At 42.4% G+C, this 14,117-nt stretch overlaps 2 protein-coding genes across 2 annotated transcripts; both read right to left on the bottom strand.

The window, feature by feature from the left end:
- Window positions 1–2,886: 2,886 nt before the first annotated feature.
- LOC115006045 (homeodomain-interacting protein kinase 4-like) lies at window positions 2,887–5,310 on the bottom strand. Its single transcript, XM_029428078.1, has 4 exons — window positions 5,240–5,310; window positions 4,353–4,476; window positions 3,087–3,200; window positions 2,887–3,009 (listed from the first exon to the last, which is right to left on the bottom strand). Exons 1-4 carry the CDS (start codon window positions 5,290–5,292, stop codon window positions 2,887–2,889), a joined length of 414 nt encoding a protein of 137 aa, XP_029283938.1. The 5' UTR covers window positions 5,293–5,310.
- Window positions 5,311–5,406: 96 nt separating this feature from the next.
- LOC115006047 (negative regulator of the PHO system-like) lies at window positions 5,407–9,525 on the bottom strand. The gene is made up of 4 exons (XM_029428079.1): window positions 9,086–9,525; window positions 6,173–6,390; window positions 5,788–5,976; window positions 5,407–5,421 (listed from the first exon to the last, which is right to left on the bottom strand). Exons 2-4 carry the CDS (start codon window positions 6,362–6,364, stop codon window positions 5,407–5,409), a joined length of 396 nt encoding a protein of 131 aa, XP_029283939.1. The 5' UTR covers window positions 6,365–6,390; window positions 9,086–9,525.
- Window positions 9,526–14,117: the final 4,592 nt, after the last annotated feature.

Raw genomic sequence — 14,117 nt, 5'->3', positions numbered from 1 at the left:
TCAATATATTAAAGACAAATGTAAACCATTCCCTCCTATTCATTACACATACATACAGAACAATGGAAACACTGAGGAAAATACAATAATAAAAACGCTAATACCTTTGAAAACGGATACACTTTAAAAAGTGCTTTTCTATTTTTTTGTTTTCCCTTTTATTGACATTTCTGTTATTGGTGTTTTATTGTAAAGTATTATTTCAATGAACTTGGACAGTGTTGCTCAATATTTACATTTCTCTCTATGCTCATAGTTTTGTAATCATCTCGCCTTCAAAAATTGCTCATTTACTCCTCAACGTGAACTAACCTCCATCACACTGTTGGCTCCACCATCACTTGTTCTTTGCTGCTGCTTCCCTGTGGCAGAGCTGCACCTTTCCTTAGGACTCTTCTTATATCCATCTGTTCAATGAACATTGGCAGATTATGATAGTTAGAACAGCTATTCACCCTTTCCTGCTTACAATTGTTTCCATAGTGAACAGACCTTAGCTAAAATAGGCCTGGCTACGCCACTGATGACGTGGTGAGAAAAGCTTGTAGAAGACAAAGAGTGATGATGTTACTAAGCAACAGGACACATCTAAACACAACCTGATGTGTGCAGTTTGTTGTTTAAAGGAAGAGTTTGACACTTTGGGGAATATGTTTCTTCACTTTGTTGCTGAGAGTAAAATAAGAAGATAGATCGTCTGTATGCTAAATATTTAGCCCGCTTAGCTTAGCATAAAGACTCTCATAGTTATAATGTATTGTAGCAGAGTCTAACATGTCTTCATATCTTAAAGTTAAATGATGGCATGTGAGTCATAAGCATGAGAACAAATAGCGTTTCATTTACAAGACACACGTTTAAAGGACTTGTTGACATTATTGAAGGGAAAGAAGACAGAGATCAATATAACAGCTGAGAACAAACTTTGTCACATGAATGTAAATAACTAGCGAGCCAGAAGGATAAACAACAACATTGAGGGACGGCTACAAACTTTAGCTGCTACTAGCTTACAAAGCTAAATGTATTTATAAAATGCACATAAGAGTGAAACTGACTGCTTGTAATCTTCACACGTTTGAAAGAGAGATGTATGCTCCACTGAGCACTGCAGCAACACAGTGAAGCTGTAACATGTTCTATAACTAAAGACGATCACGAGCAGCAGCGATGCTGTTCAAATGGTAAACACCACCTGTCTCCTCAGTAGGGCCTGCTCTAATGTATTTATGTTGAGCTAACGTTAGAGAGTCACACAGGGAACTAACATGTTGAGCATCACAAAGACTTTTTACCTTAGAAGATGTTTGGACACAGTCTGACAAACATTAACGCTCTGTGTTGTCAGATCTCACAAGAGTTGCTGAGACAAAAGTTCATTCACGTTCACGTTCAATACTAACAATAACATGAAACACAAACATAAGATCAGAGCTCTGCTTGAATGGTTTGAATCTTCTGCACTATGAATGTTTTCTAGCAGAACACCTGTGAGCAAGTTCTCAGGTTCTTTAGCTACAAACAATAGAAATCTTCACTCCTGCACGTCGTCCATGTAGCAGCAGAAGATCCTCGTCATCCAGGAGAAGAAGCGTCTACAGGAGTTCATGTAGAAGAATATTAATAATAATAATAATTATTATTAATAATTCTCCTTCTCCTTCTTCTTCTTCTTCTTCTTCTTCTTTCTTCTTCTGCCTCTTTTTCTTTCTTCTTCTGCCTCTTTTTCTTTCTTTCTTCTTCTTCCTTCTTCTTTCTTCATCTGTACATCAAAAGACAGTGAATAACTCATCTCAATAATCTAGACACATGTTCTAGATTGATAGATCAAGATGTTCTTTATTATCACCAGAGGTGTGTGGGAAGTGGAGCTCCGTGTATGCCATGTGGGATGCTGGTGGCCGTCCAGAGCTGCAGGTCATGCTGAGGACTAAACACAGACGGCTGAGTTAGTGAAACTCTTCAAAAACATGCAAACATCCTTGTTCTATGAAAACAACGTGACCTCCTGTCAGTTGACTCTTCCAGCGGATTGTTGATGGGGGCTGCAGGCCGGAGCATGATGACACCTGATGGCAGAGCTTCACCTGTGCTGTTGAATAGAAACCCAGACAACCAGCAGCCTGCACTTTAGACAGCCTGCTGGGGTCGATGATCGGAGGAATATATCGGCCTTCTGCTTAGCGAGCAAGAGAGAGAGACTGACAGGAATAACAGCACTCACATCTAACTCTGGTCAATTAAGAGTTTATTCAACACACCAGATGGTGATTGTTGGACACACCACACACACACACACATACACACCACCACACACACACACACACACACACACACCAACACACACACACACAGCACACACACACACAGCACTCACACAAAAACTGACACTCTGCAACCGCTGCTCTTCTAGAAATCATAAATTAGTTAATTCTTTCTCAACCTGCCTCTAACTTTCAACTCTTTAAACCTGTCCTTATTCTATTGGAGCTTCATTGACTGTTTTGAAATTAATATCTAAATTAATCATTTTATAAGAGTTCTCTTGCTCTTTGCCCTTGAATGCTCGTTAATGTTTGTTGTAATGTCTACTAATGTCCTGATATATGCAACAGCAGATCCAAATGCCTCCACCAGGTAGCTGAGGCGGGAGTGCTTGTGGATGTAGCTCCTTGGTAATGAAAGGATGGTTGAGGAACAGCATGCGGGAGTGAGTCCGCTCCCTCTCATCCCACGCGACCATCTCCTTCAACAGCTCATGCACTCCCCCTCTCATCAGCCTCTGTCACGTTGTCCTGCTCCAGACACAGCTAGTTTAGGAAAACAAGTGGAAAATACAACAGTCGTCAAGTCCAGGCAAGACGTAACCTTCCTCAACATGACGCTTCATTTAAGGCACTTTTTGCGGCCCAGCTCACACACCGACCATTTCCCTTCGTCCAGAGAGCGGAACGTGTACTTCCTGTCGTCATGTGATGAAAGATCGGGACCCCAATACTCCTCAGGTGTCTGAAAGAAGGTTCAAGTGTTTGAGATGCATGTATTTTCTTAATGAAAGAGTAGAAACACTCTTAAGGGTGCTGTACCTTGAGCCTCCACTGACCACAGTCTGTCTTCTTCTTAAAACACACTTTAGATTTCTGTGCAGCCTTCATGAGGTGCTGCGGCGGCGGACCCAGGAGGTCGATGATGAAGAGGAGCTGGAGACAAAGCGCAGCACACTTTGAGCTGATGGTGATATAAAGCTCCGTAGAGAAGCGAGGGAGAAGCAGATTGTGGAGATGGTCAGTAGGTTCATAAGAAGAAGCGAAGGCTCTCACATCACTGCACGTCCTCCAACACTGTCTTCACAGAAAGTGCTTTGAACGTGTTTGCAGCTGCTGTGAGCGACACTGACTCCTTAAAGTAGATTCTTTTATAAAGCAGATTAAGAACTCTATGACCACTAACATGTCCTGTTGCTGACAGCTGCTCATTTCTTCTTTATGGAATTCTCTGTTTGTGTCTTATTGATGCTGTTTGTTTCTTTTCTGTCAAATGTGTTTGCTGTTGTTTGCACTTCTTGCTGTTCTGCTTGAACTCTGTTGCATGTGAAACTTGTTTATTGCTGCTGTCTTGTAAAAGAGATTCTGATCTCAAATAGTCCTGGTTAAATAAAGGTTAAATAATAAAAACAAACATTGTTTATGGATTATAGACACTTTCAAGAGCCAATCGTTAGAAAACCAACCAAAGCTGTCCATGCAGGGACAGTGAGTTAATGCAGCAGTGCTTGTTCTACTGGAATAAAGTCAATCCTTCCAAAGCTTTGTTTCAACTTGGAAATAAAACATTTACAATACAGACGAGCAAAAAACTAAAAGTAATTCTAGGCACCGAGAAACACAGATAAGAAACGTGGATAATAGAAAGCGATGAGAATGTAAAGCAAATGAATGAGTGAAAACAAGAAGCAGTGTGTTGGTACAATGTTAGTGCAGAGTGAGCTTGGATAACATGTCAGGATGATCTCACACTGACTTCTGCAGCAGAGACATGTTTGTTCCTATAGAAGAAATCCTGTCCCCCCTTTAATGTGCTCACTTGTTGTATTAAAGTATAAAACACTCAAACTGTCCAAACGATTACGTCTGTTGAAGGAATTATCTTCATGATGTTGTTCCCTTTGATAAAGGATGGTCCAGTGGACCTGATGCTACAAGAGATAAGACAGGAGGCATTGGAGCTCCTTCATCATCATTTAGAGACTTCAGTGTTTATGATGGCTGCCACTCAAACACTACCGGCTTCTCTGTTAGGAACCTTCCTCAGCAGAAAGACTGCAGCCAAGACTGTTATAGTAAACTACTTACTGCATCGTAGTCTGTTGTTGTTGGGAAGAGCTCAAAGCCAAACATCATGATCCCCATCACACAGCCCAGCGCCCAGATATCAACGGCTTCACAGAAAGGGAGTCCCAACATTATTTCTGCTGCTCTACATGTGGAGGAAACAATAAAATGGAACAAGGAACAAAATGAGCCCTTACCCCAAGTGAAGGAGTTCAAGTAACCTCGGGGTCTTGTTCGCGAGTGAGGAGATGATGGAGCGAGAGATTGGCCGGAGAAAAGACGAAAAGAGAGCTGAGCCAGAAGGCAAAGCTCTCAATATACCGGTCGATCTTCGTTCCTACCCTCACCTATGGTCATGAAGGCTGGGTCATGAACGAAAGAACGAGATCACGGGTACAAGCGGCCGAAATGGGTTTTCTCAGACGGGTGGCTTGCGTCTCCCTTAGAGATAGGGTGAGAAGCTCAGCCATCCGTGAGAGACTCGGAGTAGAGCCGCTGCTCCTTTACGTTGAAAGGAGCCAGTTGAGGTGGTTCATCTAGTAAGGAGCCACCTGGGCGCCTCCCTAGGGAGGCGTTCCAGGCACGTCCAGCTGGGAGGAGACCCCGGGGAAGACCCAGGACTCGGTGGAGAGATTATATCTCCTCACTGGGAACGCCTCGGGATCCCCAGTCGGAGCTGGAGGATGTGGCCCAGAGAAGGGGAGTTTGGGGTTCCTTACTGGAGCTGCTGCCCCCCGCGACCCGATCCCGGATAAGCGGTAGACGATGGATGGATGGAAGGAACAAAGTCAAATTTAACATTTAAACAAAACTCAACCCAGTTATAAACGTACACATCAGCACAAAGTCAGTGTGCAGCCCTGAGTTTGAAGATGTGTCAGTTGTAAACAATCATCAGGGTTTCTTACCTGTACTGGGGGGTCTGGAGAATCCTGCCTGGTTTGGCTTGAGAGCTGAACATAGCCTGACTGAAGTCGATCAGTTTTCACTCTGAGGGGCTGTCTCACGCGATCCACCATCATGATGTTATCTGTCGTCACGTCACCATGGATTACACCAACTCTTTTCAGGGCAGCTATGCTGTGGCCATCTGCAAGAAATAACAATCAACCTTATCTACAGAAAACTTTATCACATAAAGCACAACAACAAGTTAACAAGAGGAATTATAAGATACAAATAAGTACAAAAGTCAGTAACACAGTTCAAAACTGACCTGGAGTTCAGTTTTCAGCTGATGCCAAACATTTAAACAGAAAGAAAGAAGAACTTTGCACACCTGTCTGATGTCTATAGTGTGTGTATCCTTTGTATTGTAGTTGCAGTAGTTTGGTTTCTTAAAGTGTCTTTAACTTATCTCCTCATGTTTTACTTTGTGTATTTTACAGATACTCTATAGATATATTTTATTGTTAGTGTTGGTATGTATATTTACTGTATAGTTCTACCTCCCTACCTGTTGGATGACGGTCCTGATGTCCTCCAACAACACGAGGCCTTGTGTTTCCAGCAGGTAGTTGTGCAGGCTGATGTCCAACTTCTCAACCACCAAACTCATCCTGTTGCTGATGAAGATCTCATCATATAACGTGATGATGTTGCACTTGTCAAGGTTGTGTAACATGAGGTGTCTCAGCATGGAGGCCTGGGGAGAGGTGAGCAGATGTAATCTCTACAATCACTCTGTTTTCTCCTCACCTGTTGGCGAGGCGTCTACAACATGTCGTCTTGTTTCTATCAGTACGAGTGCAGTGCTCGGTCAGGAAGGTCTCTCATTATAGTTTGATAGCAGCTCAAACATGCTCAACCAGCAGCTGTGAAATCAACATCATGTTTCTCACCTCCTGATGAAGATCCTGGTGGTGATCGCTGGTCTTTACGTCCACAATCTGTCCAGCGTCTCGTCTCTTACACATCACTACTGTTACAAAGCTGACATGTCTCAGGGTATCTAGGTACGTGTGGCCTCTGGGGAGCTGGTGATGAAGCCGAGTCTCAGAGGAAGAAGAAGGCCATGAAGCTGAACGGTACATGGCCGTATTTCTTCTCTCACACACACCTGAAAGTGTAATGGAGACAAAAGAGAAGAAATGTGTTATTACATAAAAAGAGTTTGAGGTGTTTAAATATAACTAGAGCTTTAACTAACCTACTTAAAACTCATTAATTACTTTTTACATTCATTTAATCTTTAAAATCATTATAAAGTCACAAACTTAAATTTCTAATTATATTTAGTCAAAACAATCCAAAGGTTAAAAACAGAATAATGAATATGTTGCTGTTATCAGCAAATGTTTGGTATTTTGAAGCATGTTGGTCTTCTGGCTCCAGGGAGGGCAATGCTGCACGGAAATATCTCAACGACGACTTGATGCATCGACCTGAAACTCATTGTCCCCGGAGGATGAATCTTTCACACTTTAGTGATCCTGTCTTTTCCTTCGGGACACCAGGAGGTTGACATTTATGGTACATTTAAAGACACATTATATAGATATCCATGTTTCTCTCAGGATACATTTGAATATCTTTGGTGACCCTAATGTTTAATCTAGCGCCATCTTCAGGTACTTATTTTGAGGTTCATGACCAAATACCTTCAAAAGTATTGACATTCCCTTCAGCCTCAGCAGTGTTTGTGTTAAGTGTTAACTAGCTAATGTTGGCATGCTAACATGGCTAACTGAACTGGTAAACACGGTAAAACATGTGGATGTATTAGGAGCTACACATTAGCATGTTGAACACGTTAGCATGCTGAGGTTAGCATTTAGCTCGCACGCAATCCAACCCCTGTGCAATATTAATAATCGCATTGAATGTAATTTCCTCTCCACTGCCCTTTTCACACTGGACACGTTGTGTGAGCGTGACATGCATGCTTTTATTCCCATGGTAACGAGTCAGACCTTCCATACTAGTGATGGAGGTCCGGCTCTTTTCAAAGACTTCGGCTCTTCTGGCTCGGCTCCTTTAGAAGAGCTCTTACGGCTCCCAAATGGCTCTTCATTTAGTATCACTCGGAGGCCTTCTATTTGAGCCTAATTTAACAATTATAAGTGGTTTTGTGTGTTGTAAGCTATTTTTCATTCAGTGTTTTAATGAAAGCCTTATTTTTATGCATTTATTTCATTACAAAAAAACAAACACATTTACTCAGTTTAACATTTAATCAAACCTTTAAATGAACAACTGATCAAATAAATAAAGATCAAAGTCTGAACATTATGACACTTTAGATAATAATAATAATAATAATAATAATAATAATAAATTGTATTTATAAAGCGCCTTTCAAAGCTAAAAGCAATCTCAAGGCGCTAAATGCAGGACACCAACAACAACAACAGACATAAGATTTCACAGAAAGGCTTTTGTGAAGAGAAAGGTTTTTAGGCTCTTCTTGAAGGAGTCGGTGGCCTGAGCAGAAGGCCCGATCGCCCATGGTGCGGAGCTTGGTCCTGGGGGGTGGAGCAAAGTTTCTTTAGAGGAGCGGAGGTTGCGTGTGGAGGTTTGTTGAGGGAGGAGTTCCTTGAGGTACGGAGGAGCATTTCCATGTATGCACTGATGGGTGAGGAGGGAGATGTTGTATTCGATCCTGAATGCGACAGGAAGCCAGTGGGGGGAGTGGAGGATGGGTGGGATGTGGTTATATTTTCGCACCCTCATCAGGATCCGAGCGGCGCTGTTCTGGATATATTGGAGCTTTTGAAGGCTCCCGCTTGGAATCCCGATGAGGAGAGCGTTACAGTAGTCCAACCTTGAGGAGACAAAGGCGTGGACGAGTTGTTCAGCATCTGACAGGGAGAGTGTGGGGCGGAGCTCTGCAATGTTCCTGAGGTGGTACAAGGAGGTCTTGCACAGAACAAGCAATTCAAGCCCCGTGCATTGAATGCATCTTTTCTTGTTTTTCTTAATGCATGTATATAATTCTTACTGCTTTTTATAGTTTACTTTTATATTTAATTTGACATATTTTACTTGGCTTTTATATTTACTAATTTCTAAATTTGTATTTAAGGTTTGTTTGTTTGTGGAAAACAACAAACAGACTGACACCAAATACAACTTACAAGAAAGGGGGAACTACAACACACACACACACACACACACACACACACACACACACACACACACACACACACACACACACACACACAGTTACAGTCAGAGACATAGTGGAGGAGGAGGAAAACAAACAAAATCCGCTGCTAAATGTTGTACTTTAAAATGACACAGTATAATTGTAAAGTTTAAGTATAATTATTTATTACAGCTCAAAATGGTCTGCGAGCCATATCTCGTCATCGAAAGAGCCATAGGTTCCCGACCCCTGATCTATTGCATGTTAGGAAAATAAGAAGATGCCAATTCCAAATCTTTGTGTTCTGTTTTTAACGTGAGAGAGTAACGTCGGCTATATTTTCTGAACTCACTCTTAAAACCCGCCATAAATAAATGAATAACTATTTCTCCTGTAACGTTACATGAACATACAGCGCAGACTTGTTATAGGAGCGTGACTAGTTTTACTTTAGGTATTTTCGCTCTTTCAGTTTTGTTGACAGTTTGACAGGTTCAACAAAGGAATGCTGAAAATAATAACAGTGGAAATAATATTGAAAAGATCCATTTAGTAGTTATGTGACTGTAAACTATGGTTTCTCTACATACTGTGGGGAGAAGAGACGCTCACCCGCTGTGTTTGGTTTCTTATGTAAATGAATATGAAACATGAGAAATGTTCCTACCTGTGTGGTTGCAGACGCTCTTTAACTCGCAGTTATCGACTGTAGAAAATAACACATACAAACAAAACAAAAGAACAAAGCTTCGTCTGCTGCTCTCCAGATAGTCTAACACTTTACAGCGCAGCAAGCATCAATAATAAAGTTAAAAAGTCCTATTTTATAATTATACATTCATCCAGAGTTCATGGAGTCAGACGGAAGGTTCGCTGCCGATGAGCCTCGCGCCGCTGTGACTGCTCTGCGCGAGGAGGAGACCTGGAACAGCTGTACACGTCAGAGCACCTTTATAGTCTCGAGCAGTGGTTAACAACACTTTCCTTAAGTGGCTTCTCTATCTTCATCCTTGTGCCCTCTGTCCTGACATTACTTAACTCGTTTGAAGTAAACTCAGATAAATGAAAGTATATATGAATAAAAAAATACATAAATAAATGTGTGAATAAATGAATAAGTAAATAAATATAAAGATGTATAAATATTATAATTACACATATACATATAACACTGTATATATTTAATGTCTCATTTAATTTGTGATTGATTTATTTACTGTAACATGAGGCATTACATAACAGAATTATTTATTTAAACACTGTGAATAATGAAAGTACATATCAATAAAAATATGTACATAAGTCATTTTTTAATAAATGCATAAGTAAATAAATATACAAATATTTAAACATCTAAATACCTAAATAAATAAACACACAAATACAATTAACATTATTATATTTAATGTCTTGTGAACCTTTGTGGCATTAAATATTAATACAAATATGAATCTTTTATCTTTTAATCTCCTAAAGATGGATTATTATATCTCTCTGCTCTGTGACTGTTCAAGGTACAATTAGATATTCAGGGACAGGCGCACCCTGCGCTCTTTGTGGCTGCAACATGCTCTCTTTAGGCCAGATGAAAGAATCAGCATTAGCTAATAACATAAACTATTTCTCCGATTTCATGGATCACTACTCAGCAGCTACCATGTTGTGGCCGCACGTCTTGAGAACTGATTAGTGATTGAGTGCTGAGTGATGAAGTTCCTTCCTTGGTGCTGTTGTAGGGTTAGGGTAAGCTTTATATGTGCACTACCATGCTCACTGTCTGAACTTGCTCTTGCTGGACAGTGACACATACAGTCAACATTGTGTCTGTTGTTTACTTGAGAAGCTATTCACTGTCCAACTGAGGATGATCCATGATGCAGACATCTTGAAACAGTTCTCTCCACATGCTTCACTGAGATGGTCATTGCTTCTTCTGCAGTCCAGCAAACCAGCACCTTCCACCATCCTGGAAGCAATTTCATCAACCAGGTCCTGTGTTGAAATGCTAAAGAACAAGAAGAGGAAAGGTGTCATTGAGGTGCCTGATCTTCTCCCCCGCTCCCTGCTCCTCTCACATGCTCCTGTCCAGGAGAGGATTACAGAGAACAACAGCATGAACACTTACAGAGAGAAAGAAAGAAACACTTATTGTATAAGTAAACAGAATCATTTAAGGGGTGGGGGACTTTACTGGAAAATACCTACAAACGACACCCAAAGTAATTGAAAGCTGCTCTTCAAACCATTTGCACCAGCTGCATGATTTTGGTCTCATTCAAAAGATAACTCTCTTATTGTTCTTGCTAAACAGTGAAGAATCACTCCAAGAGCTTCTGGCACTGAGTAATAGTGGTCTGAATATACTGAATGTGAAGAAAACACACTCCGTCTGAAGTTTGTTGTTGAAAAAGATGTCTGAAGATGGTACAGCTGGTAGTCCAGAGCTGAAATACACAATAGAAACATAGAACCAAGTGTTATCAAGTTCACCACCAAACTTCAGATAAAAGGCACAACAACTTAACTTATGACACAGGTTGTTCTAAGAGTAACCCTAGGCGTACACAAGCTGTGCATTTGTAGATATTATAATATTTATTAATAAAAAGGCCATAAATAACTATCATAAATAGCTATTATATAACCAATATTCCCTGTCAGTAGTAATGACACAAAGTAATAAAGTACAAACACATTTTTTGTAATATTTGTAAGTCAGGCTGGTATTTATTTACACGGTTACACTTGCAAACCTTTAACACGTGAAATTATTATAGTAGAGTCTTTTGTTTTTAACTCAAGTGTTTGTTTGTATGGAAGCTCCAAATATAAGAAGGAAAATGTCAAATGTGATGAAGTCCGGTCTGGTTATTTTAAACCATTTCATAATGAACGTCACAGAACAATTACTGTGTCGTGCAATAAACTGTTACCGACAGAAGACTTTGGCCATGTCGCTCACCCCTACCATGGTAGAACTTCAGTTTCTCCAGTTGTTTGCAGTTTGATACAAAGAAGAATTGTTTGTTATTTATTTATTAACCTTTATTTTACCAGAGAGTCCTGGCCAAGATAGGCAGCAGCACAGTTACAGACAAAAAACAAGATTAATTAACTTGTAATATAATGTTGTGGTTTTGAATCAGAATCAGAATTCAGTTTTCACAGACAGGAATTTGTGTAACATGAGGTTGTCTCAGCATGGAGGCCTGGGGAGAGGTGAGCAGATGTAATCTCTACAATCACTCTATTTCTCCTCACCTGTTGGCGAGGCGTCTACAACATGTTCGTCTTGTTTCTATCAGTACGAGTGCAGTGCTCGGTCAGGAAGGTCTCTCATTATAGTTTGATAGCAGCTCAAACATGCTCAACCAGCAGCTGTGAAATCAATATCATGTTTCTCACCTCCTGATGAAGATCCTGGTGGTGATCGCTGGTCTTTACGTCCACAATCTGTCTTACACATCACTACTATGTCTATGTCTCTGGTAGGGGACAGAGGGACACTAGCCCAGTGTCTATGTCTCTGGTAGGGGACAGAGGGACACTAGCTCAGTGTCTATGTCTCTGGTAGGGGACAGAGGGACACTAGCTCAGTGTCTATGTCTCTGGTAGGGGACAGAGGGACACTAGCCCAGTGTCTATGTCTCTGGTAGGGGACAGAGGGACACTAGCACAGTGTCTATGTCTCTGGTAGGGGACAGAGGGACACTAGCACAGTGTCTATGTCTCTGGTAGGGGACAGAGGGACACTAGCACAGTGTCTATGTCTCTGGTAGGGGACAGAGGGACACTAGCTCAGTGTCTATGTCTCTGGTAGGGACAGAGGGACACTAGCACAGTGTCTATGTCTCTGGTAGGGGACAGAGGGACACTAGCACAGTGTCTATGTCTCAGGTCGGGGACAGAGGGACACTAGCTCAGTGTCTATGTCTCTGGTAGGGGACAGAGGGACACTAGCCAGTGTCTATGTCTCTGGTAGGGGACAGAGGGACACTAGCTCAGTGTCTATGTCTCTGGTAGGGGACAGAGGGACACTAGCTCAGTGTCTATGTCTCTGGTAGGGGACAGAGGGACACTAGCCCAGTGTCTATGTCTCTGGTAGGGGACAGAGGGACACTAGCCAGTGTCTATGTCTCTGGTAGGGGACAGAGGGACACTAGCTCAGTGTCTATGTCTCTGGTAGGGGACAGAGGGACACTAGCTCAGTGTATATGTCTCTGGTAGGGGACAGAGGGACACTAGCTCAGTGTCTATGTCTCTGGTCGGGGACAGAGGGACACTAGCCAGTGTCTATGTATCTGGTAGGGGACAGAGGGACACTAGCTCAGTGTCTATGTATCTGGTAGGGGACAGAGGGACACTAGCTCAGTGTCTATGTCTCTGGTCGGGGACAGAGGGACACTAGCCCAGTGTCTATGTCTCTGGTAGGGGACAGAGGGACACTAGCTCAGTGTATATGTCTCTGGTAGGGGACAGAGGGACACTAGCTCAGTGTATATGTCTCTGGTAGGGGACAGAGGGACACTAACACAGTGTCTATGTCTCTGGTAGGGGACAGAGGGACACTAGCTCAGTGTCTATGTCTCTGGTAGGGGACAGAGGGACACTAGCTCAGTGTCTATGTCTCTGGTCGGGGACAGAGGGACACTAGCTCAGTGTCTATGTCTCTGGTAGGGGACAGAGGGACACTAGCTCAGTGTCTATGTCTCTGGTCGGGGACAGAGGGACACTAGCTCAGTGTCTATGTTTCTAGTAGGGGACAGAGGGACACTAGCTCAGTGTCTATGTCTCTGGTAGGGGACAGAGGGACACTAGCTCAGTGTCTATGTCTCTAGTAGGGGACAGAGGGACACTAGCTCAGTGTCTATGTCTCTGGTAGGGGACAGAGGGACACTAGCACAGTGTCTATGTCTCTGGTAGGGGACAGAGGGACACTAGCACAGTGTCTATGTCTCTGGTAGGGGACAGAGGGACACTAGCACAGTGTCTATGTCTCTGGTAGGGGACAGAGGGACACTAGCACAGTGTCTATGTCTCTAGTAGGGGACAGAGGGACACTAGCTCAGTGTCTATGTCTCTGGTAGGGGACAGAGGGACACTAGCTCAGTGTCTATGTCTCTAGTAGGGGACAGAGAGACACTAGCACAGTGTCTATGTCTCTGGTAGGGGACAGAGGGACACTAGCACAGTGTCTATGTCTCTGGTAGGGGACAGAGGGACACTAGCTCAGTGTCTATGTCTCTGGTAGGGGACAGAGGGACACTAGCTGAGTGTCTATGTCTCTGGTAGGGGACAGAGGGACACTAGCTCAGTGTCTATGTCTCTAGTAGGGGACAGAGGGACACTAGCACAGTGTCTATGTCTCTGGTAGGGGACAGAGGGACACTAGCTCAGTGTCTATGTCTCTGGTAGGGGACAGAGGGACACTAGCTCAGTGTCTATGTCTCTGGTAGGGGACAGAGGGACACTAGCTCAGTGTCTATGTCTCTGGTAGGGGACAGAGGACACTAAGCTGAGTGTCTATGTATCTGGTAGGGGACAGAGATGATTTGATGAAGTCATCAAATTATTGTAGTGCAGTAGAAAAGTACAAAATTGAAACAACTCACGTAAGTGCAAGTAGTTCAAATTGATACTTAATGATAGTACTTATCCATTCTTGAAATCACAAATCCAGCCGAGGAAAAGGTATTTTT

Source organism: Cottoperca gobio, unplaced genomic scaffold (assembly GCF_900634415.1).
Source record: "Cottoperca gobio unplaced genomic scaffold, fCotGob3.1 fCotGob3_447arrow_ctg1, whole genome shotgun sequence".
In the NCBI taxonomy this organism is placed as follows: Eukaryota; Metazoa; Chordata; class Actinopteri; order Perciformes; family Bovichtidae; genus Cottoperca; species Cottoperca gobio.
This window is presented reverse-complemented; position numbering and strand designations above follow the sequence as displayed.

What these genes read in the sequence shown, in the direction of transcription:
- LOC115006045 (XM_029428078.1), bottom strand. Translation starts at nt 5,292, where the DNA reads ATGTTCAGCTCTCAAGCCAAACCAGGCAGGATTCTCCAGACCCCCCAG. An exon ending in CAACAACAGACTACGATGCA is followed by an intron (nt 3,201 to 4,352) that starts GTAAGTAGTTTA and finishes CTTTGTCTCCAG; the next exon opens with CTCCTCTTCATCATCGACCT. An exon ending in GTGGTCAGTGGAGGCTCAAG is followed by an intron (nt 3,010 to 3,086) that starts GTACAGCACCCT and finishes ACCTTCTTTCAG; the next exon opens with ACACCTGAGGAGTATTGGGG.
- LOC115006047 (XM_029428079.1), bottom strand. Translation starts at nt 6,364, where the DNA reads ATGTACCGTTCAGCTTCATGGCCTTCTTCTTCCTCTGAGACTCGGCTT. An exon ending in ACCAGGATCTTCATCAGGAG is followed by an intron (nt 5,977 to 6,172) that starts GTGAGAAACATG and finishes ACCTCTCCCCAG; the next exon opens with GCCTCCATGCTGAGACACCT.